This window comes from Scyliorhinus torazame, chromosome 21 (genome assembly GCF_047496885.1).
Source record: "Scyliorhinus torazame isolate Kashiwa2021f chromosome 21, sScyTor2.1, whole genome shotgun sequence".
Taxonomy (NCBI): domain Eukaryota; kingdom Metazoa; phylum Chordata; class Chondrichthyes; order Carcharhiniformes; family Scyliorhinidae; genus Scyliorhinus; species Scyliorhinus torazame.
The window spans coordinates 12,392,825-12,418,470 of NC_092727.1; the positions used below are offsets into that span (position 1 = coordinate 12,392,825).

General features: G+C 46.8%; 1 protein-coding gene across 6 annotated transcripts in view; it reads left to right on the top strand.

The window, feature by feature from the left end:
- LOC140398169 (centrosomal protein of 164 kDa-like) overlaps window positions 1-4,954 on the top strand; it is a 321,180-nt gene extending 316,226 nt beyond the window's left edge. For all 6 annotated transcript variants that reach the window (XM_072486508.1, XM_072486509.1, XM_072486510.1 and 3 more), the window contains one exon: window positions 4,520-4,954. In XM_072486508.1, the coding sequence (XP_072342609.1) occupies window positions 4,520-4,616 (97 nt within the window). In that variant the 3' untranslated portion in view covers window positions 4,617-4,954. The remainder of the gene's footprint in view (window positions 1-4,519) is intronic.
- The last annotated feature ends 20,692 nt before the right edge of the window (window positions 4,955-25,646 follow it).

A 25,646-nucleotide genomic window follows, 5' to 3' on the forward strand; every position in this document is an offset into this window, starting at 1 on the left:
GCGATACTTGGACTTGATGATTTTCATTTGGGAAAAAGCCAAATCATGGAAGTATGTGGAACCAAAGTAGGCCTTCACCGTGAGTGCGCAGGATGTCAGAAGAGGCAACTTCTCTCTGTCTGCAAGTCCCCAAACGTCTTTATCCCTTGGCCTAGCTTTCAGCTCTGTCATTTTGCATGGCAATTATTTCCATGTCAAATCCACCGCTTTGTTCAAACACCTGCTGAAATTGTGCGATCAGGTCTCCAATGTCCACTTGAAGAAAAGGATTTGAGACTAGCATAGTGATTTATTCCATCTTGTCTACCTCCTGAAATTGTCTGCTGAATTCCTTTTACAGGTGGTCACAGAATGTGTTTCTGTTTGACCTGTTGTTGGATTTTTTTTCCCGTTTTGGAAGTGCTCAGTAATTTTGTTCTTAACGGAGAGGACCAGAGGCTCAGTTTCAACTTGAACTCATTCACTGCACTTATCATGAGTCACTGTCCCTCTCTTACAGTTCATGATTCAGCTCATGCATTTTTCCAGCAGCTTGATGTACACCTCATTTCTTGATTAAAGAAAGCTGACAATTTCAGGTGTCAGATCTAAACATCTCTGGAGGACTTCTCCTCGACTTAACCACCTCACATCTGCATCAAGAATTAGTTCACCGTCGGCAGCATCAAGCTCAGCTCATCAAGTAATGATTTGAGCAAGTGATGTTACAGAGTTCTGGCACAAATTGAGTTGACAATCTTGACAACTGTCATTACAAGAGAAACGGCAATAATCTTGCTGGTGGATAGCACAGTGGTAATTGACACAGGAGGGAAATTCAGGATCATTTCTGCAAAGTGCAACAAAGCCTGTTTTGATACCCAGCCATGGTGCATCATCGGTTGTGATTGAAACCAGTTTCTTGATCGGAATGTCTTTCTCAATCACGTAACTTTTGTATTTGTTGTATACATCCTCGCCTCTTGTCTCCTCTTCTCTTTGAGTGTCAAAAGAGTGAGAAAGTCCTTTGTTGTTGTCTTTGAATGCCATGCGAACGAAAACAATCAGCTGGGCCTTATCCATCATGTCTACTGATTCATCAAATTACGTGAGAAACATTCTCAGCCTGATAAGTCTTGGTGTACTTGCTGAGACACACCCTCGGACAATTCCACCCTTCTGGCTACTTTTAAAGCAGCATGCTCTTGATGGCTGTCATAACTCCATTTTTGTTTTTCAAGTCTTTGAACTAAGTATCGGCAGCGACCTTCATAGCCTCCTTGATAAATTCGCCATCGGTGAATGGTTTCTTATCTTTTGCCAGCAGACAGCTAATGTGAAAAGACACCTCTTTGTCAACCTCGCCTTTAGCTGCAGATTTTGAAAAGAGTGCTTTCTTTGAAAAAAAAAATTTGAGCTTTCAAAATTCCTTTAACTCCCCAACACTCTTTGTCCGAATTGCGCAGTTTAAAAGGACATTTTCTTGAAGGTTTGCACACGTTGTCTTGTGATGCCATTCCAAATTGCCACTTTTACCCAAGGCTAGTCTGTTGACAAATGGTCTTGCCTTTGGCATTCTTAAAAACTAAATTTGTTTTCCCATTCCTGGTGAAAATGGTCGGAGCGGCGCCAGGTCTGATTCCATCTGGAACTTTGATTCCCCGCCCCCACGCCAAACGTGATTTGCGGGTCTGCGAAGAATCCAAATTGAGTCTCATGCAATTTGGTGCGGTTTAGTAGGCAATAAGCTTATTTACTTGTCCTTACGCGAAATCCCAAGTCTCACTCAATTTGGCGTGGTTCGGTAGGCAACGATAATCGATTGTTCGAGACCCTGGGGTCGACTTGTCGATTGCGATCGACTACTGTTAAAGCAGCATGCTCTTGATGGCTGTCATAATTCCATTTTTGTTTTTCAAGTCTTTGAACTAAGTATCGGCAGCGACCTTCATCGTCTCCTTGATAAATTTGTCATCGGTGAATGGTTTCCTATCTTTCACCAGCAGATGGCTGATGCGAAAAGACGCCTCTTTGTAACCCCCACTCCCCCAGCCCGAACTCACCTAGGGAAGATCCCCGGCCCCCCGCCGCACCTCCCCAAAACACACGGCGGGTAACCACGGCCCAATTGCACATACGCAAATAATGCTAGCTTGGCACCTTGGCAGTGCCCATGCCAGTTGGCAGTGCCAGGCTGGCACCCCGGTGGCGGTACCCAGGAGGCACCAGCAGTGCCAGGGCACCACCGTGCCCAAAGGGAATACAGCTGGGACCTCCAATCCCCTGAGAGACGCCCAGGACTGCCGCTCCATCTGTTCCCCGTTTGTGGGGACCAGTATCAAACGGCGCTCGAGGTCTCTGAAGCGAAGAGGTTGAATCCCAAAGCCCCAGGTACCCCGCGAATCTCCACGTTAGAGTGAGGTGTACTGCCTCGCTGTAATATTCAGATTTTCCAAAAAGTGATCCCACCCGTTGTGGACGGAACCCACATTGTGGATGGGACCCACATTGCAAGACCTCGCAAAATCGCTTTGGGCCTCGCGAGACGTTGCGAGCCGGGTTGGTCCCGGGAGCGGGGTCTCCCGGCTTTCAACTCCCATGCTGCCCCGCACGCGGCGAGCTGCTTTTCTGGCACAGCGTGGCCGTTGGATCATGCCCAAAAAGAAAAGCGACCCAACCATGGCTTACAAAATAAAATAAGGATAGTGTTCGATACAATGAGGAGTCATAGAAAGTTGCTGGAAAAAGTAGCAAGCCTGAGGATTGGTCAGAATTCAGCAAAGGAGGACCAAGAGATTGATTAAGATAGTAAATTGGAGTATGAGAGTAAACTTGCATTGAACATAAAAGCAGAATGTAAAAGCTTCCATCTGTATTTAAAAACAAAAGGATTCATGGAAGACAGTCCAAAACATGAGAATTTATAATAGAGAACTAGGACATGGCAGAGCAATTCACAACTACTTTAGGTCTGTCTTCATGGAGGAAGACACAAATAAATTTCCAGAAATGCTAAGGAACCAAGGGTCTATTGAGAAGGAGGAATTGAAGGAAATTAATATTGCTTAAAAGAAAATAGTGCCAGAGAGGTTAATGAAACTGAAAGCTCATAAATCCCAAGAGCCTGACAATCTGCATCCCAGGATACTAAAGGAGGTGGCCACGGATGTGTTGGATGGATGGGTTGTCATCTTCCAGAATTGAAACAGTCCTGGCAGATTGGAGGGTGGCAAGTGTAACCCCACTATTTAAAAAAGCAGGGAGAAAACAGGGAATTACAGACCAGTTAGCTAAACATCAGTAGTAGAGAAAATGCTAGAGTCTATTATAAAGGATGCAATAAAAGGACACTTCGAAAATATTTATGGGATAAGACAAAATCAACTTGGGTGTATTAAAAGGAAATCATGTTTGACAAACCTGCTGGAGTTTATTGAGGACGTAACTAGTAGAATAGATAAGGGTGAGCCAGTGGATGGTGGCGTATTTGGATTTTCAGAAAACCTTTGATAAAGTCCCACAAAAGAGGTTAGTGTGCAAAATTAAAACACATGGGATTGGGGGTAATAGATTGACTTGGATTGAGAATTGGTTAGCAGACAGGAAACAGAGAGTAGGAATAGGTGGCTCTTTTTTGAGCTGGCGGCAACTAGTGGGGTCCCGCAAGGATCAGTGCTTGGGCCCCAGCTACTACAATACACAGCAATGATTTGGATGAGGGAACCAAATGTAATATTCCCAAGTTTGCTGGTGACACAAACAGAATGGCAGAGTATTATTTAAAAGTTGGTAGATTGGGAAATATCGGCATACGCCAGTCACTGAAAGCAAGCTTGCAGATACAGCAAGCAGTTAGGAAGGCAAATGGCATGTTGGCCTTCATGGCAACAGGACTTGAGTAAAGGAGCAAGGATGTCTTGCTACAGCTGTACAAGGCCTTGGTGAGACCATACCTGGGGCATTATGTGCAGTTTTGGCTTGCTTACCTAAGAAAGGGGGAGTGCAGCGAAGGCTCACCAGACTGATTCCTGGGATGGCAAGAGTGGATTGACTGGCCTGTATTCACTGGAATTTAGAAGAATGATAGGGGATTTATAAAATTCTGGTAGGGCTGGACAGACTGGATGCAAGGTTGTTGTTTCCTCTGGCTGGAGGGTCTGGAACAAGGGGGTCACACTCTCCGGATACGAGGTAGACCATTTAGGACTGAGATAAGGAGAAACATCTTCACTGAGAAGGTGGTGAACCTTTGGAGATCTCTGCCACAAAAGGCTGTGGAGGCCAAGTCATTGGACATATTTAAGAAATAAATAGATTCTGAAGGTGTCACGGGGTATGGGGAAAGCGGGAGGATGGTGTTGAGATAGAGGATCGGTCATGATCATATTGAATGGCCCGGCAGACTCAAAGGGCCGAATGGTCTATTGGTCCTATTTTCTATGTTTCGATGCCTATTCCTGCCATCTAATAAACAATGTCTACTGCAAAATCTCATGCAGCTATCAAAACATTGTTACTTTTCCTTTATGTACATCTTCAGTCCTCTCTTCACGAGAACAAGCAGGACTCCCTCCACGCAAGGTTTAATCCAGCTTGGATTGGATGAAAATAATCAAATCAAAGTCTACCATTTTTGAAAAGCTGAGGTTTTCTAATGGTAGTTTCACTGTATCTGTTAGATGGGTGCAGTGAAATAATATCTTATTCTAAACCAGCCTCAGAACCCCTTCTTGGAAAGCACCTATTTCATAAATGATAATAGTAATTAATTTGAAATTGTCATAGTTAGCAATAAAGTATTTTCGACCGAGCATTTTTCTAAATAACCCACGTGATTATTTAGATGTTATGTACAAAGTACCAAAAACTGTGGTGGGCAGGATGATGATGTGGGGGTGGGGTTAAGGGTTACCATGCATTCTGCCAACGGTATAACTGATTGAAGTGTGCATAAAATGCTTTATTTATTTTCAAATGCAATGATTTGACGTTTTCATTTTGCATGGTATTGTACTTATTTTTGTGTCACTTAACGCCCAGGAAAAAACACCTCGACCTGGATATTTAAGAGAGTGCAAGTGTTTGCAAAGGAAAGCTCCTTCTCCAGCTATATTTTCTTCTACAAGCCCAATCTGTGGTTCATATTATGTTCAAGATGTAGGATTGCCTAGGTTGCCACCAGATGTCGCCTGTTTCCTTGGCCCTTCAATACCAAGCAGGTTCTCTGTGTTATAAGTGACAAGCCAATTGTTGCTTGTCTGTTTACATACATTTCTCCAATACAGGGCTAGAATCCAATCTTTCTGACTCTCGAATCTACATTCCTTTGTCAGATAAGTATAAGGGTTCTATTTCCGACTGAGCATTGGTGGTCAAGCTTACAGAAGCATGAAACGGGCATGAGCTCTACCATATCCCCTCCTTTTTAATCAATCTATTTCATCCACCCGCATTTCATCGCATTCTTCAATCGCCTTTCTTCCCATGAACACATCTAATTGCCTCGTGAGGTTATATATGCTGTTAGCTTCAATATTTTTCGCTGGTAACCTATCCCACTGTCTGTTACCCATTTTATGAGAAAGATTTATTAGTTTTCCCATATTAGTTCTAATCCATTTGTGTCCTTGGTACTGCAACTCTTGTCCTGGTGAACAGTTGGCCTGAATCAACTGTCTCAATCAATCTCCTTCCATGAAGTAACCTCAAAGTCTGTTTCCGAAAGTCTAGCTTTGTTAAATGGAAACCGAAAACGTTAGAAATACTCAGCAGGTTTAGCAGTGGAGAAAGAAGCAGAGTTAACTTTTCAGGCCAGTAACCTTTCACCAAAACTGGGAAATGTTGGAAATGTAATAGGTTTTCAGCAGGTGAAATGAGGGGAGGGTGGAAAAAGAACAAAAGGAAAGATGTGTGATAGGGTGGAGGGCAGGAGAGATTAAATAACAAAAGAGATGGTGGCACAGGACCTAGGCTTTCATCATTTATTTACAGTGCATATCTTTGTAAAATCCTTTCCTGTTTATTAATCTCAGCAATTCCACATTTAATTCTTTTAATGGCTTCTTGAATATTTTTACTTGATTTTGTTTGTCTTATTGTTATCAAATCCTGTCAATATCGTTAATATTTTTAAAATTTTGCCAAATTCTCTCTCTAGCTCCATTTAACCATACTATAATCCCTCTTGCCCTGGAATCTCCTTGCCAGATTTAATGTGGAGTGCAACATTAGTAATAGTCAGTTAAATACTTCAATTTATTTGCTGTGAATTATTATTCAGAGGTTTATTTTTATTTATAGAGCTAGCAATAAAATGACTAGCACTAAGCACAATCAGAAAGTGAAACAAATTCCTTTTGCATTAAAGTATCTTCTAAGTATATAAATCGATGGTGAGGGAAAAGAGCCATACTACACCACAGAAATAGCGCACATCCCAGAGACTGAGGAGGCTTTAAAAGCATAAGAGATAGCTTTCAAGGTTCATAACGCTATTTGAAGTTTTCAATGAAATTTGCTTCCTACTTAGTTACTCCTGGGCACCTGTGCATTTTAGCACACTGGGCTAAATTGCTGGCTTTTAAAGCAGACCAAGGCAGGCCAGCAGCACGGTTCAATTCCCGTAACAGCCTCCCCAAACAGGCGCCAGAATGTGGCGGCTAGGGGCTTTTCACAGTAACTTAATTGAAGCCTACTTATGACAATAAGCGATTTTCATTTCATTGATCGACCAGAGAGTTTTACGGTCTAAGAAACAACAATGTGACAATGGCAGGGATCAAACCAGGCTGCAAATATTCAGTTCAATTTCATTAATAAAACAGGACTTAGTTGCATTTTAATTTGATTTTTCTTCTGGGATGTGGGCATCCCTGGCACGGTATTACCCATCCCTTATTGTCCTTGAGAAGGTGGTGGTGAACAGTTTCCGTGATTGACTGCATTCCTTGTGGAATAGGTACACCCACAGTGCTGTCATGACAGGCAAATCTTAGTTTAAAAAAAACATTGAATTATGATAGGCGGTATAACCCTGAGAAAGTTGTGCAGAGATTACTTTTGTTTTATTTTGGCCTAAATTTAAATAGACGACAACAGAGAAGTTCAGAATGAAAGGTTTCTGAGAAGAATAGCACCTTCCCCGTCCCTGTGGGAAACATTTAAATTCTGTACGTCGGTGATGAAGAAATCTGTGCATTTCTTGCTCTACATTGTGGTCCTTCGTAGAGTGGAATTTCAAAGTCAAATCTTCATTACTAGGCAGTTACTGAACCAAACCTTGGCTACAGTTTATGATACCTTGAAACTGCATCGCTCAAGGGTGCAAAAATAGACAAGCATGCAATGCTTTAGAAAGTGTTCTAATTCAAATTAGAAATACTAATTTCAACATTTCCCAAGGTAAAAGTATGACATAAATAAGTCTGTGATGTGCGTATTTCATTAGACCCTACCTTATGTGGAACATGTTTGGCTCTTTGACCCTAATTATCATGCCAGTTAAAGTGGTATCTTCAAAAGTGTGACAAACCTGATTAGAGTTGCGATGAAGGTGTTGAATGGCAATAATTAAGCAGCAGTGAATATCTGAGTTTCCCCACTGAATTGAGTTGAACCTGTTAATTTTCCATCTTCTCCATATACATGAAGCCCAGATTGTTAGAACATATTGGCTATTATTATTATTTCCTGCTTTTGCAGAATGCCGTGGGGTGGGGTGAAGGGGCACAATAATTGTGTGCAACAAGAGAAAAGACTGAAAGCTGCAATATATATATATTTATAAAGTAGGAGTATCTGAGGCAAAGAAGAAGGAAAGAACTTGCAATTATATAGCATCTTTCACAATCTCGAGACATCCCAAATTGCTTTACTCACAATGAACTAATCTTTGTTGTAATGTTGGAAACATAACAACCAAATTGTGCACAGCAGGGTTCCACAGACAAAAATGTGATGGTGACCAGATAATCTGCTTTAATTATGTCACTTGAGGGATAAATATTGACCAGAATCTTGGAAAACATTCCTCCTCTTCTTCGGACACGTACTATAGGATCTTTTTCGCCGACAGAGAGCAGACAGAGTTTAAAATCGGTTTAAAATCTCATTTGAGAAATTGACACTCCCTAACAGTGAGGCCCTTCCTCAGTACTGTGCTGAAATGTCAGCCTAGATTGAGCGCTCAAGTCTCTGAGGTGGGACTTCAACCCACAGCCATTTAGTCAGAGGAAAGAGTGCTGCCACTGAGCTAAGCCTGGAACACATTTTGGGTGGGATTCTCCAGCCTCCTAGCCACGTGTTACTCAGCAGTGGAAGGCAGCCCGCTGGCGGCGGGATTCTCTGCTCCCGCCGCAGTGAATGTGATTTCCCATTGAAGCCACCCCACATCGCCGGGAAAGGGCGGGAGGGAGTGTGCTGCTGGCGGGACCAGAGAATCCTGCCGCCAGCGAACGGCCGGAGAATTGCGGCCATTGCCTCTCTGTTCAGATGCTGATTATATAGGGCAGGATGTTTGCTTTCATGGCTCAATGCCGTTTGAGTTTTTAATTAGGTTACTGATGTTTGAATAAGATATTGCATTTATAAGTGAACTTCTCAGCGCATTTCAGTGTAGACGTGGATAGTTCAACAGCATCACACACAGTGGTTTCAGTGCGCAAGGAGGCCATTCACCCATCATGGCTGCATCGGCTCTCCAAATGAGCAATTCACCTTGTGCTATTCTTCTGCCTTCTCCCTGTAACCTGAGAGAGGAAGCGAGGGAAACGCGGTGGTCTGCAGGTTAGACTGAAGCAACGTGGTTTCAAGACCCCTCTCCCCAGCATACTCCTGGCAAAAGTCCAAGCGATCGAAAACAAGCTGGATGAACTTAACGCCAGACTTGCCTCTCAGAGGGAAGTAAGAGACTGCTGTGTGCTCTGTTTCACAGAGACATGGCTCACCCCCGCCTCACCGGACTGTGCCATACAACCTGAAGGCTTCTCAATTCACCGGGCGGACCGCACGGCGTCATCAGGCAAAGCGAAGGGTGGAGGGATTTGCCTCCTCATCAACTCCTCCTGGTGCTTGGATGTGGCGACTCTGGCGACCTACTGCTCCCGGACCTGGAATACCTGACCGTGAAGTGCCGCCCATATTATCTTCCACGTGAGTTCACTTCAGCCATTATCACAGAGGTCTACATCCCACCCCAGGCAGTAGTGAGGAAGGCGCTGGACGAACTATACACAGTAATAAACAACTACGAAACAGAACACCCGGAGGCCTTGTTCTTCGTGGCCGGAGACTTCAACAAGGCCAACCTCAAGAGTGTACTGCCAAAATTCCACCAGCACATCTCCTGTCCCACCAGGGGCGACAACACTCTTGACCACTGCTACTCAAAAATCAAGGGCGCCTACCGTTCCATCCCCCGACCGCACTTTGGGAAATCAGACCATAAGACGGTGCTCCTTCTCCCGGCATACAAGCAGAAACTCAAGCGGGAGAATCCAGCTAAGAAGGTTGTGCAGTGCTGGTCCGAGGAGACAGAAGAGCTCTTACGTGACTGCTTAGAGACAGTGGACTGGTCCATATTTAAGAACTCAGGTACCAACTTAAATGAGTATGCCACCACCGTCACAGACTTCATCAGCAAATGTGTGGACGACTGCGTGCCAAAGAAAGCAGTACGTGCGTTCCCTAACCGGAAACCATGCTCAATCGCGAGATTGACTCCCTACTGAAGGACAGATCTGAGGCGTTCAAGGCAGACAACCCTGACCTATACAAGAAATCCAGGTACGACCTCCGCAAAGCCATCCGGAATGCCAAGAGAGAATATCAAACCAAGCTAGAGTCACAGACAGACTCTCGGCGGTTGTGGCAAGGACTAAACAACATAACGGGCTACAAAGCGAAGCCGAACAGTATCTCTGGCAGCAGCGCACCCCTCCCCGATGAACTCAGTGCATTCTATGCTCGGTTCGAGCAGGTAACCAACAATCCGCTGGCGAGTGCCCCAGCAGCCCATAATTCACCCATACCCACCATCACAGCTTCCGAAGTCAGATTGGCCTTCCTGAAAGTGAACCCTCAGAAGGCGACGGACCCAGACGGGATCCCTGGTCGTACACTCAGAGCCTGCGCGGACCAGCTGGCAGAGGTATTCACGGACATCTTTAACCTGTCCCTACTCCACTCCGAGGTCCCCACCTGCTTCAAGAAGACCACCATCATACCGGTACCGAAGAAGAACCAGGCAACGTGCCTCAATGACTACCGACCAGTGGCCCTGACTTCAGTCGTAATGAAGTGCTTCGAGAGGTTGATCATGAAGCGCATCACCTCCATACTCCCAGAACGCCTTGATCCACTGCAATTCGCATACCGCTGCAACCGGTCCACATCAGACACCATTTCCCTGGCCCTACTAGAACATCTCGAAAACAAGGACTCCTACATTAGACTCCTATTTATTGACTACAGCTCCGCCTTCAACACCATAATCCCAGCCAAGCTCATATCAAAGCTCCAAAACCTAGGACTTGGCTCCCCATTCTGCAACTGGATCCTCGATTTTCTGACCAACAGACCACAATCGGTAAGAATGAACAACAACACCTCCTCCACAATAGTCCTCAATACCGGCGCCGGGCAAGGCTGCGTACTTAGCCCCCTACTCTACTCCCTGTACACACACGACTGCGTGGCAAAATTTGATTCCAACTCCATCTACAAGTTTACTGACGATACGACCATAGTGGGCCGGATCTCGAATAACGATGAGTCCGAATACAGGAGGGAGATAGAGAACCTAGTGGAGTGGTGTAGCGACAACAATCTCTCCCTCAATGCCAACTAAAGAGCTGGTAATTGACTTCAGGAAGCAAAGTACTGTATACACCCCTGTCAGCATCAACGGGGCCGAGGTGGAGATGGTTAACAGTTTCAAATTCCTAGGGGTGCACATCTCCAAAAATCTGTCCTGGTCCACCCATGTCGACGCTACCACCAAGAAAGCACAACAGCGCCTATACTTCCTCAGGAAACCAAGGAAATTCGGCATGTCCACATTCACTCTCACTAACTTTTACAGATGCGCCATAGAAAGCATCCGATCGGGCTGCATCACAGCCTGGTATGGCAACTGCTCGGCCCAGGACCGCAAGAAACTTCAGAGAGTCGTGAACACCGCCCAGTCCATCACACGAACCTGCCTCCCATCCATTGACTCCATCTACACCTCCCGCTGCCTGGGGAAAGCGGGCAGTATAATCAAAGATCCCTCCCACCCGGCTTACTCACTCTTCCAACTTCTTCCATCGGGCAGGAGATACAGAAGTCTGAGAACACGCACAAACAGACTCAAAAACAGCTTCTTCCCCACTGTCACCAGACTCCTAAATGACCCTCTTATGGACTGATTTCATGAACACGACACCCTGTATGCTTCATCCGATGCCAGTGCTTTTGTAGTTACATTGTATAATTGTGTTGCCCTATTATGTATTTTCTTTTATTCCCTTTTCTTCTCATGTACTTAATGATCTGTTGAGCTGCTCGCAGAAAAATACTTTTCACTGTACCTCGGTACACGTGACAATAAACAAATCCAATCCAATCCAATCCAACCCTGCAGACCTATTTTCAAACAATCATCTCATTCCCTTTTGAATACCTCAATTGAACTGGCCTCCACCACACTCTCAGGCAGTGCATTCCAGACACTAACCCACTCGCTGTGTGAAACACCCAGGCATTGTGTGCTGTCAGGTGGAGAGGTCATTAGAGGATGTGTGTTGGTAAACCCGGTGGGGGAGGGTTTACAAGACTGAAATCTGCCCCAGAGCTGCATTAAACAATGAATATTATCCAGTCTCACTGTCTGCTGCTTCTGGCTTCTCTCCAGCACCCACCTCAACCACTGGTGATGTCTATTTTTTGTTCAACTTCGTGCCTTGTGTTAGCATGTTAATTTAAGAAGCTGTCAAGCAACTGAAAGCTGTTGTTCAGGTAGGCAGCAACTGACAATACAAAATGTTCTCCAGTTTTGCATCTACTGCACGTACACCAAAACTTGAGCTGAGTCTGCCCAACTCCAGAGCAAAGTATTGGTTGTGTTACAATCCCAGACCAGACCCCAACAGTGGCTAGGATACTGGACCAAAACCCTATTTTATAAACTGTGCGGAAAGAATACTTCACTCTCGAAGTGATTGCACAAAGAAATAGGAATTTGGTATTTTAAAACAAAACTTTATTAACGCAATATTAAACTCTTTAACATCACACCCAAAGATAGCTCACAATTATCCCTCTAACAGTACTACTCAATACAGTAAATACAATACCCTTAACCTCTATTCCCAATAAAACAACAAGAAAGGAAGCACATACAGCTCTCAATCCATCCCACATCCCAATTACAAGAATCATACTTGCTTTCCAGAACAGATCTGGCTCCTGTTAGAACCGCTGCAGACTCCGGCTGGCTATCTTCAAAAAGCTGTTTCTACTGGTCTGTTTCAGCCTCCCCCTTCTCCTCAGACAAGTCTGCCCAGCTTTAAATACTATTACCCTTTTTTTTTAAACTAACCTACTGTGAGGACAAAAGACTTTAACGTGGTCTAAAAGGGTAACCAGATACAACTTAACTCAAAAACTTCCTGAAAACGTCTGAATACCTTAGCTCCACCCAACAATGACATCATCTCCCCAGGCTGAAAATAAATTAACTCACCAAGCTGAAAACACATTAACCCCCAGGGACCCCCCCCCCCCCCAGTTAAACAACAGTGCATTAGCCCAGACTGAAAACCCATTACTCTGGTCAATTTCAACTCGGGTTCCTAAAAGCTTTTTGGTCTTGCTAAACAAGATTATTTTTAAAACGTGACTACTGCAGTCAAACACACTCTGGCTGGGATTCTCTGCACAGCAATCACGCTCGGCGCGGGGGCGGAGAATGGGCGTCAGACACGCGATCTGATCCGACGCCGCTCCCACGGTTCTCCGGCAATTGCGCGCGCACGGTCGACTCACCGCTGGTCGGGGGCCATTGAAAGAGGCCCCCATGGTGACTCTCCGCCAACAACTGGCCGAGTTACCGCCGCCGTGGTTCACAGATGGTTCCACCCGGGCGGGGGGGGGATCATCACCGGGGGAGCCTCCAGGACGGCCAAGCTCGCAATCGGGGGCCACCTATCGGCGGGCGCGGGCGATCTCAGGGGGGCCTTTCTTGTCGGGGCCAGCTCGCGGTGTGGGTCCGCCATGTTGCACGGGGCCGCCGCCATAGGCGGCCGCACCGACCCGCGGCCGGATGTGCAGGGCCCAGTATCGGCAGCCGGAGCTGCGAGGAGCACTTCGGTACCCTGCTAGCCCCCTGCAAACTGGAGAATCACTCTGGACTTTCTCCAGGAAAGTCCAGAGTGATTCGCGCCCGTTTTCCCACGGGCATGGGGACATAGCCCCATTATCAGAGCATTACGCCCTCTAACCCTGGCTGTTAACCCTTCAATTGCCAAATGTTTACAATCCAATATATCTAAAATCCTGCATTTGTCACAGTTGCTAATGACACTGGTTCACTAATTGACCGAAGACATCATTGACGATAATCCTTCATTTGATGTGACACGGTTTGATAATGGCAATAACTGAATTAAATTTGGGGCTTTCTCTCCAAAGGCAGCCGTGTATACAGTCACGGGTAGAATTAACTCCTCTGCTGTGTTGGAAGCTTTTCCTGGCTTTGCAATTCTATAATTCACTAAGTGTGAGAGCCTTGTCATCAGCAGCAGAGCACAAAACCGACTTGCTTGACATTTTCTGTGATGGACTCCATTTAAAAAAAAAAGAAATGGCAGTTTCTCCTTGTTACTCATGTTTTGTGTCCAAGTGGAAGATGTGGTTTCAGGCTGTTATTCAACGCATAACACATGAAGCTGAGGCCATTCAGCAGCTCAAGTCCAAGTCAATCACATTTCGGTGCAGTTTTTGTCGCATTTTTGTCTCGTTGATATAGATCCTGTTTTGCGCTTGATGTCAACGTTCCACCTCACAGGCCGGGAGCTTGCAGCCTGGCAAGACTCATTTCACTGCTTCGCTTCACATCATTGACACTCTTAATATTACCGATCTTTAGTACCTGTCCATATTCTCTCATGTCCTGAATATATAGTCTTGGTGCAATATGTACAACTGGAAAGAAACCTGTTCTGAGTTCAATCAGATCATACAGTTGCCGAGCAACATAAACCACTCTGCAGTGTTTGGTGATTGGAGGTGAGGGTGCTATTTGTCATCGTCTCTCCGTACCTGTGTTCTCATTGGTACACCGAGAAATAAATTAGGTGCTTATGTAATGCTTCCCACAGAGTTTAAAACTTTGAGTAGCCTGCTATAAAAATGCAACAAATAAAATAATTAATAAATAAAATGCACCTTGAGGTAATTTCTCCCCCCGTACCTCTCAGATTATGTATTTGGTTTGCGTGCCACAGTTTGAGTGCATCATTGCAATCTCGAGGGTTTTTAAAAAATGTATTTTATTCCAAACTTATATAAAAGATTACGAAACATAAACAATTCGTTGAGCAAACTCCCCAACACACAACTTTGTAGAAATGTTTCCCTTTTTCGCCTCCCAACCCCTGCGAAACAGCCACGAACATCCTCCACCTTGCCTCAAAGCACTCTGCTGAACCCCTTAATTTGTATTTGATCTTTTCCAGCCGAGGAAAGTCATATACGTCCCCCGGCCAGGCTGCCACCCCCAGCAGCGTTGCTGACCGCCACTCCCAACTGAATTCTTCGCCGGGCAATCAGAGAGGCAAAGGCCACATCGGCCTTCCTCCCCTCCATCAGTTCTGGCTTCTCCGATATTGCAAATATTGCCACCAAAGGGTCCGGCTCAACCTTCTCCCCCACTATCCTTGTCAGCACCGGGAACACTTCACTTTTCCCTACATTTAGCTTATTTCCTTTTTTATTTACAAATTTAGAGTACCCAATTCATTTTTTCCAATTAAGGGGCAATTTAGTGTGGCCAGTCTACCTACCCTGCACATCTTTGGGATGTGGGGGCGAAACCCACGCAAACACGGGGAGAATGTGCAAACTCCACACGGACAGTGACCCAGGGCCGGGATCGAACCTGGGACCTCAGCGCCGTGAGGCAGCAGGGCTAACCCACTGTGCCACCATGCTGCCCCATTTAGCTTATATCCTGAGAACGCCCCAAACTTCCCCAACAGGCCCATGAATCCTCTTCATGCTCTCCAGTGGGTCCGAAACATGCAATAAAATGTCGTCCACATATAGTGACACCTGATACTCCCTTCATCCCCTCGTAATCCCTCGTCACTCTATCGACTCCCTAAGTGCCATTGCCAGAGGTAAAAAACAATGGCAACAGTGGGCACCTCTGCCTTGTTCCCCTGTGTAGTTCAAATTTTCATAAGCCCATATCATTGGTACATACATTCGCCATCGGCGCCACGCATAACAGGTGCACCCATGCCACAAACTCCGGTCCAAACCCAAACCTTCCCAGGACCTCAAACAGCTACCACCACTCCACCCAGTCAAATGCCTTCTCCGCATCCATGGAGACCACTACCTCTGGTACCTGGGCCCTCGACAGGATCATGATTACGTTTAACAGCCTCCTTATGTTACTAGAAAGCAGCTCCCCCTTCTCCAACGCCTCATTAAACGCCACCAAGATATGTGGTGCCAGGTCCGTCGCAAACCCCTTATAGAATTCCGCCGGGTAACCATTGGGCCTCAGGGCCTTCCCCGACTTCATATCCCTTATACCATCCAATACTTCCCCCAGCCCCAACACCCCCTCTAGCGCCTGCCTCTTCTCTTCCTTCAACTGTAAAAGCCATCCCATGCCCCACTCTTCATCACCCCCCCCCCCCCCCCCCACCCTGCACAGCTCCTTATAATAATCCATAAACGCCTCATTTATCTTCACCAGCTCCGACATCACATCTCCAGCCCCAGTCCATAACTTCAATGTTTCCCTGGACGCGGCCTGCCTCCGTAGCTGATGCGCTAACATTCAACTCGCATTCTCCCCGTATTCATACTGCACCTCCCTTGCCTTAAGCAGCTACCGCCCTCCCCGTCGTCAACCTATCGAATTGCCCCTGCAACAATTTCCTCCTCGCCAATCCCGTAGCAGGCGCGCTCGCGTACTCCCTATCTAACTCAACTATCTCATTCATTAACCGTTCATATTCCTCCCTCCTATCCCTATCCACATTTACCTTGAACGAGAAAATCTCCCCCCGGACCACTGCTTTTAGTGCTTCCCAAAATATGGTTGCCGACATCTCCCCATTTTGGTGCAATTCTACATAATCTTTAATCACAGCCCGCACTTTATCGCAAAACCCTCTATCTGCCAATGACCCCGAATCGAGCCTCCATCCCGGCCTCTTCTCCCATCCCGATCTAACCGAATCTCCAGCCAGTGGGGCGCATGGTCCGAGATTACCAAGCACGCGTACTCCACCCCTTCCACCCCAACAAAAACCTCCCGGCTTACCATAAAAAGTTGATTCTTGAATACACCTTATAAACAGGTGTAAAAAGGTATACCCCCTCCCCCCCCCGGGTTCTTGATGCGCCACAGGTGCACCATTCCCATATTTTCCATGAACCCACCGAGCACCTTTGCCATTCGTATCCTACCCATTGACCTGGGGCTTGATCTATCCCCTCCCATAATCATTGAAATCTCTTCCCATATTCAACTGATGCGTGACCAAGTCCAGGATCGCTGCCAGCAACCCCCTCAAAAAACCTACATTGTCCCAATTCGGTGCATACACATTCAGCAATACCACCGGTGCCCCTTCCAATATCCTACTCACCATCACATATCTCCCACCTGGTTCCCTCACTTCCTTCGCGCTCATAAACCCCGTTTTCTTGCTCATCAAAATGGCCACCACCCGCAACTTTGAATCAAACCCCGAGTGGAAAACCTGACCCATCGATCCCTTCCTCAGCCTAACCTGGTCCTTCACGCGGAGGTGCGTCTCCTGCAGAAAGACAACCGCCGCTTTTAAACTCCTGAAGTGCACAAAGACAGAAGATCTCTTCACCAGTCCATTGAGCCCTCACATGTTCCGTGTTATCAGCCTTACCGGGGGCTTACGCCTCCATTCCCCTCTACCGTCCGCTATCCTCTCCTTTCAGCTCTACCTCCGTTAATTTCACCCTGTACCTGGCCCATCCAAGATGGCCCCTTTCCCCGCCCCTTACCATGTTTCTTCTCCAACCTTGCCACGTCGCATCACCCTCCATTCTCCCACCCGCCCTACGGCGGCCTTCTGCCCCACCTCACTTCCGTTCACCAGCATTATCTGCCAGCGTGGCAACTCCCGCCCAAAGGCTCCTCCTACCGACCCACCCTTCCCACCCCCACCCTCACCTTTTTGTTCTGTGAATAATAATAATCTTTCATTGTCACAAGTATGAAGTTACTGTGAAAAGCCCCCAGTCGCCACATTCCGCCGCCAGTTCAGGGAGGCCGGTACGAGAATTGAACCGGCGCTGTTGGCCTTGTTCTGCATTACAAACCAGCTGTCTAGCCCACTGAGCTAAACCGGCTCCAAGCGGACCTCCCCCTCCCCCACCCAAACAAGACCCAACTTGAACCACAGGTCACCTCCCCCAAAGAGAAAGAGAAAGAAAAAACACCAGCCACAGGTGGGTGGGGGGTGGGGGGAGGGGGGCCGGTGGGGGGGGGGGGGAGGGGGGGGGGGGGAGAGAGAGAGAGAGAGGCGTGGGGGGGGCAGCTGTCCTCTTACAAACTTTTAACCTCTGCTACCCTTTGTCATCCCAACAGTAAAAGTAAGACAAACCCTCCACATCGGAGGGAAAGAAAAAAAAACTCCCTCCCTCCAACCCCACTCTACCCAGATTCTCCAGAGTGGCAGCACCTCCATCTCTCAAAATCCTTCAGTTCTCTCCCAGTTTCTGCTCATTGATAAAGCCATTGGCCGCTTCTGGGGTCTCAAAAGAGTATTCCTGGTCTTCATAAGTCACCCATAGTTTCGCCGGATAGAGCACCCCAAACCTCATCAGCCATCGATATAACATTACCTTGGCCCTGTTGAATCCTGCACGTCGTTTTGTCAATTCAGCTCCAACGTCCTGGTATATTCGGACCTTGTTCCCCGCCCATTCGCAGTTCCACTTCTCCCTGGCCCACTGCAAGATCTTCTCTTTCTTCACAAACTTGTGGAATCTCACGATCACTGCCTGTGGTGGCTCCCCAGCTGTTGGCTTCTGCCTCAGAGACCTGTGTGCTATGTTCACCTCAGGGGCTTTGTCCAGCACCCCCTCCACCACCAGCCCCGCCAGCAATTTCAAAACGTACCTCGTGGCACACGCAACGTTCACTCCTTCAGGCAGGCCAACTATTCGCATATTCTGCCTTCTCGACCTGTTTTCCTGCTCCTCCACCTTTGCTCTCAGCATCTTTCAAAGGTCTGCTTAGAGCCCCACCTCTGCCTCCAGTACCACCACTCTATAGCTGTGTTCAGAGATCACCCTCTCAATCTCTCGGATCTGCGACCCCTGAGACTCCAGACATTTTTTCACCCTCTCCACCGAGCCTTTCAGGGGTGCCACAACCCCTTTGATGGTCTTCGAGCAATCCTCCTGCATCTCCTTTCTCTGCTTGCGGATCTCTTCCTTGACGAAGGCCATCAACTGTTCCATCTGGGGCTTTCTAACTTTTCTAACTGCACTGACCCTTCCCCCTCCGCCATCTTTCCACTGGCTGCTGCGCCACAGATCTCTTCCATCTCCTTGCCCAGGTCCTTCACGTTCTGCCGGGTTTGTAACCAGCAGACATGCCCCTCCCGGGGGATCTTCTCCTTCAACCTTTAGTTACACTTTTCCGTCGAAGGTACACCCGATTTTGGGTAAAAAGGCTCTTTTCTGCACCTTCAAGCAGGAGCTGCCCTGTGTGCGACCACTCACACCGTGGCCGCCACCGAAAGTACTATCTCCAGGTCTTCATTTCACCATCGTTGCCCATTTCAAAATTGCTTTCCACTCACACTTTAGATTTTTCAGAAGCGGACAAAATATAACAAGCTCCATTTCCTCCCCTGTGGTCTCTATTCTGCGCTTCCTTATAATGTGCCAAGATGTGCATCTGGAACTAGAACAATCCATACTATGACAGAGTGCTATGAAAGAAGAATTATGGATCTGATTACATTTTGGGACAATGATGAATTCTGACTGTCTGGAAAATTATTAGAGAACCAAACAACGTTTTACTAAGAATGTTGCATTATTCACATGGAGTAGTCCTCAGTCTTCCATCTCTTCCTCTTTGTTACGCCCCATTTATTGAAATATTCTTGTGCTGAATAGAATAATTCAGGATATCTTAAAACTAGTTCTATTTAGCACGAATATAAATTTTTAGCGAATTCGAAGATGGTGTGGTTGATTAATTTGGGGTCTAGAAAAATTGACCTTATTTTTGGCATGCTGTGATGCTGCATATAGTGTTGGTGACCTTGGTGCCCTAACCCCTGATAAACTTCATGGCTTTGTTGATAAATTTAAATGTGCACAGAATTTGTTATTGTTAGTTAAGATGCAGTCAAATCTTCCTTTGTGCTCCACAGTTCTCTTGGTTTTACCACAGTTACCCAGACACTGAATAATGCAACGTTCTTAGTAAAACTGTTGTTGTGTTTTGGTTCTCTAGTAATTTTCCAGACAGTCAGAATTCATCATTGTCCCAAAATGTAATCAGATCCATAATTCTTCTTTCCTTCAACTGGGTTGATCTACCGAGAACCTCTTGGCAGCAGATAGAAATGAATCACAGATTGTTTCTCCTGGAAACTGAATTGTGACAGACATTAGCTGGCAAATAGACCATTCCCGTTGTAGTAGCTTGCAGAAGCTATTAAAAATAGACCATCTTGAAAAGCTGGGGAAAGGGGTGGTTTTAAATCCGGAAGGGTTTCAGGTAGGCTGGCACAGTGTGTGAAACCCAGGCTGTTTTAATTCCCCCACCTCTTTTACTGACCTTCAGTCCATTACCCGTCTGGAACAGATGCAGCTGACGGTCTCAGAAAATGGGGTTGCTTGATGGTGTGAAGATAGGTGTATAGGCTGGGGAAATTGGGTTCATGGAAGGTGTCCCGAGGTAAAAAGAGACCATGCCTTTCCCTGTATGGCCCGGGGGCCTTGCATAGGGAGGTTTTGGTGTGAGCTTTGGTCTTGTTTATCTTCCCATGGTACTCAGCTCTCCTTAGCCTGACGGGAAAGTCGAGGTAACCCACCAGCTCAGGCCTGAGGGAAAATGACAGTCGGGTCCCGATAACACATCAATGAGGATTTCCAAATCTTGACTCTTGCCAGCATTTATCAAAGTTCCTGGGATTGGGATGTGCCATTTGTGAGAGAGAACGCATAAGAGGGTGGTGGTGGGATAGTGGTATTGTCACTGTACAAGTAACCAAGAGGCTTAGGCTAATTAATGCTCAGGGTACGCTGGTGAAATTTATATTCAGTGAATTAAAAATCTGGGATTGAAAGCCGGTCTCTATAATAGTGACCATGTAACTACCCCTTACTTCCTTTAGAGAAGGAAATTTGTCATCCTTACCTGGTCTCCTTTATGTGTGACTCCAGTAGTTGGTTAGGGAACAACAATAAATGGCCACATCCCACAAATAAGTACTAACAGTAATTCTACCTCTGTGAATTTCTCAGTACCTTAGTTTTGTGATCACTGGCGTCACTCACGTTAGACACCTTGATAGCCAAAGAAAAATTAGATATCTTGGTCAAGAAATTGCATATGTGTGACATTTGGGTGCAAACATTTAACTTGTTGATACACCAATTACTTTGTCCCCTCTTTTAATCGGGAACTTAGTCCTCTCAATTTTAAGTTAAACCAAAAGTACCTTTTTACACAACCTCAATTCTCTATATTGCAGTGTTTAATCTTTGGGCTTTAAAAAAAAATTCTGCTTTTTATAAAGAATTCCACTGAATGGATCTGTTTTTAAATCTTACACAAGTGTTGACAAGAATGTAGATTATGGAATTGAGACTGACGCAAAAGAAAATCATGCAATCAAATTGACATGTCTAAACGTCGGCTGAACGGTAAACATTTCTGTTTGGGAGAATTACCGGCAAATATTGATACACGCCTGGGAAACCTCTGACCTGACCTTAAAGATTGCTTCAGCCGACCGGAGTAAAATAGCTTTATATTTGTACAAAATATTTGTTATGGGTATATTTCTGTTGTTTGTTTGTTAATTAAAAAATTTAGAGTTATCAATTCTTAACACACAGCACGCTCTAAGTTTAGCTGGGCAAAACATTTATGGCACCTCCATTCTGAAAACAAAGGCAGCAAAGTATGTAAAGATGAGGAATCGCTTAACATCAAAGTCCACAAAGCTGCAATCCTGTACAGATTTGTAAGCAAATTACAGTCCAGATGCTAACTGCAAATTTATCCCAACCCATAGGATCAGCTTTTTGCATAATGATTAATGTTCTGTGCAGTAGTTTTCCTGTCCAAATGGCTAAAAATATGGATTCCATTATTTATCAAACAAGCTCTGTCGACATATCGATCTGCCTCCCACCACGAAAACAGATCAAAATCTAAAGCTCAATAATAAAAGATCTTTCAATTTTCGTTGTGATCAGGACCATCTTCAAATTTATATGTCAGATGTAACGCACCTTTGCACATTAATATATATCTGAGAACTTCAGAGAGATTGTCACTTGCTTTAACTGTTATTTATAGTCTTTCACTTTATCATGATCTCAAAAAAAAACCATTAAATCAGGGACGTGGGCAATCTTGCTTTCGTTTTTTTACTTTTCCAAAATGTCTTGTTTTATTATGATAGTAGTGCTGGCAGCACGGTGGCGCAGTGGGTTAGCCCTGTTGCCTCACGGCATCGAGGTCCCAGGTTCGAATCCCGGCTCTGGGTCACTGTCCGTGTGGAGTTTGCACATTCTCCTCGTCGTGGGTTTCGTCCCCACAACCCAAAGATGTGCAGGCTAGGTGGATCGACCACGCTAAATTGCCCCCTTAATTGGAAAAAATGAATCGGGTACACTAAATTTATAGAAAAAGAGAAAAAAAAAATTGACAGCCGTGCAACCCAAAAGACAAGCACCTTTAGCTTTGCTTTCGGTTTGTTCACTTCTCCTTGGAACACTGCAGCAAAAAAACAACCTGAGAGAAAAAAAGATAAATGTCACATTTTGTAAGTAGGGTTAGAACATTTGGAAAACAATGTCCCGTGTCACTCGCACATGGCAAAAGCAGCTCGTTTTATTCAGATGGAAGAGGGACAATCCAGTTTGCTTGTATCTATTACTCTGAAAATATCGAGAGGCGGGGGGGGATCGGAGTAAGTTTGATTCATAGAATTTTTGGACTGCAAACTTCGATCCATTCATGGGTTCCTGCGACCAGAGCCACCTTCTCTATATACATACGCACCCACTCCCTTCCTCCCCATACCCTTCTATCAAAGGTATTTCCTTAAATTTCCAGCCATCCCACAATCCCAAGTCATAGATAATCACAAGACCCAAACCAATGAGGAGGAAATCAGTGCCCACTTTGCTACATTTATTCCAGAAACCAGTTTCCCCTGAAGCTGGTAAGACACCATTTATTATTTAACAGGCATGCCAGCAACAGCTGCGAAAATAGGCTGCACTAGTTATATGGTAGCAGTACAACCCTTTGCAAATGGGAGCATTTTTGCATTTAAAGTCATGGTCAGTTTGCAACGGGCAATGTAAAAAAGGCATGAGTTGACTCTCGAAAGGAAACCAATATTGCCGAGGCTTTGTTTCAACATGCACAAAGGAAGATATCATGGGTCCCCTTTTCACTTCCTTTGTTGGTGGCTTGTGCGCAAACCTGTGAAAGTAATCGCTAGTCAGTTTCACGGACAGGTGGGTGGGAGAAATAAAGCCCCAGTTCGCTGCCTGTATCTGTAACAATCTGTGAAGAGGAGCGGGTTGAGTGGGAAACTAACTCAAAAATGCATTCTGCGGAAGGGCATGCTCCCAACATGTTGGGGCCCTTTCTCTTAACCGATGCTCCCTGTACTTCAGCTTGTCATTGTGGTGAAGGTATTATGGCAACCATTCACCACTGTATTAGATTACATTACATTGTACTATGTTGATGCCCTTGTGGGCTCCGCCCCTGACTCTGCCCCCTCAGGGGAGGTATATAGATCTGCTGCCCTGCAGGTGGCTTTCAGTGCAGAGCAGTCGCAGGCAGGCACAGTTCTAGCTGATTAAAACCACTGTTCACTTCAGCTCTCCGTCTCGTGTGAATTGATGGTCGCATTAATTTAATCAGCTACAACATCGCGATGGAAGCAGCCCTCAAACCTGATCGACTGGAACTCGACCCACAGGCCGCTGAAGCCAAAGGGATTTTTTCGCACTGGCTCCGCTGTTTTGAGGCCTACCTCGCCGCCTTCTCCTCACCCTCCGTCACCGAGGAACAGAAACTGAGCCTCTTCCACGCCCGGGTGAGCCGTAGAACCTCCGTGCAGATCGAGGAAGCGACTACGTACACGCAGTCGCGATCCTGAAAAGGCAATACGTGAGGCCGGTGCCAACGCCCCCGGGGAATCGCTGGAGGAATACCTACGCGACGTGAAAGTACTTGTGCGAAACTGCAACTACCAGGACTTCACGGCCTCACAGCACATGGAACTCGCTGTCCGGGATGCCTATGTAGCTGGAGTCCGGTCCAACTACATCAGACAGCGCCTGCTCGAAAAGGGCGCCCTCGACCTAGAAGAGATGGTAAAACTATCCACCTCCCTAGAAGTAGCTTTTCAGAGCCTCAACGCTTTCCCCTCCGACCACGCGACCCCCTTGTGGACACCCGACCAGAGGGTGCCCCAGGCCTGTGCTGCGTGGCTGCCCGCCCAACCCGGAGCACTGCCCTGCTATTTCTGCGGCCAGCACCAGCATCCCAGGCTGCGTTGTCCGGCTCGGACCGCGACCTGTAGCGACTGCGGCAAGAAAGGACACTTTGCCAAAGTTTGCCTGGCCAGATCCAAAATCTCTAAATCACAGGCCCGACTTTCAGACTCACTGGCCCGCAGACCCCGCGACGTGGCTGCATGCCTGCCGGCACCGCCCCTCCGGACACGTCATCTGCCTCGTGCTGTCCGTGGGGGCAGCCATCTTTGACTCTACCCAACACGTGCGACTCATGGGGGCCGCCATCTTGGCCGCCATCTCCCACACGGCCCACCATGTGTGACTCATAGGGGCAGCCGTCTTGGCCGCCATCTTCATCGCCGCCCGACACATGCGACCGACGGGGGCCACCTACTTGGCCGCCATCTTCATCACTTTATCATGATCACAAAGAAAAACCATTCAATCAGGGACGTGGGTAATCTTGCTTTCGTTTTTTTACTTTTCCAAAATGTCTTGTTTTATTTGACAGTAGTGCTGGCAGCACGGTGGCACAGTGGGTTAGCCCTGTTGCCTCATGGCGCCGAGGTCCCAGGTTCGATCCCGGCTCTTGGTCACTGCCCGTGTGGAGTTTGCACATTCTCCCCGTGTTTGCGTGGGTTTCGCCCCCACAACCCAAAGATGTGCAATGTAGGTGAATTGGCCACGCTAAATAGGCCCGTAATAGGAAAAAATGAATTGGGTACTGTAAATGTTTTTTAAAACTATGCGGACAAAGCCCGCCCACTGTTCAAAGCCACCATCTTCCCACTGACGACTGAGGCCCGCCTGGCCTTCAGCCGCATCAAGGCAGATAATGCCAAAGCCGTGATGCGCGCGGTGGTCGAGTCCATCCTCTTCCAGGTGGAGAGCGACGCATCAGAGGTCGTCCTCACCTCTACCCTTAACCAGGCTGGCAGGCCCGTAGCCTTTTTCTCCCTTACCCTCAATGCCTCCGAGATTCGACACTCCTCAGTCGAAAAAGAAGCTCAAGCCATTGTGGAAGCTGTGCGGCATTGGAGGCACTACCTCGCTGGTAGGAGGTTCACCCTCGTCACTGACCAAAGGTCGGTAGCCTTCATGTTCGACAATACACAGCGGGGCAAGATCAAGAATGATAAAATCTTGAGGTGGAGGACCGAACTCTCCACCTATAATTACGATATCGTATATCGTCCTGGGAAGCTCAACGAACCCCCAGATGTCCTGTTCCGCGGCACATGCACCAGCGCGCAAGGTGACCGACTCCGGGCCATCCACAACGACCTCTGCCATCGGGGGGTCACCCAGCTCATCCACTACATCAAGGCCCGCAACCTGCCCTACTCCACCGAGGAGGTCAGGGCCATGACCAGGGACTGCCAAGTCTGCGCGGAGTGCAAGCCGCACTTCTATCGACCAGACAAGGCCCACCTGGTAAAGGCATCCCGACCCTTTGAGCACCTCAGCATTGACTTCAAAGGGCCCTCCCCTCCACCGACCGCAACATGTATTTTCTCAACGTCGCTTCCCCTTTGCAATCCCATGCCCCGACATGACCGCGGCCACTGTCATTAGGGCCCTGCATAGTATCTTCACCTTGTTCGGTTTCCCCATTTACGTCCACAGTGACCGAGGCTCCATGTTTATGAGCGACGAACTGCGTC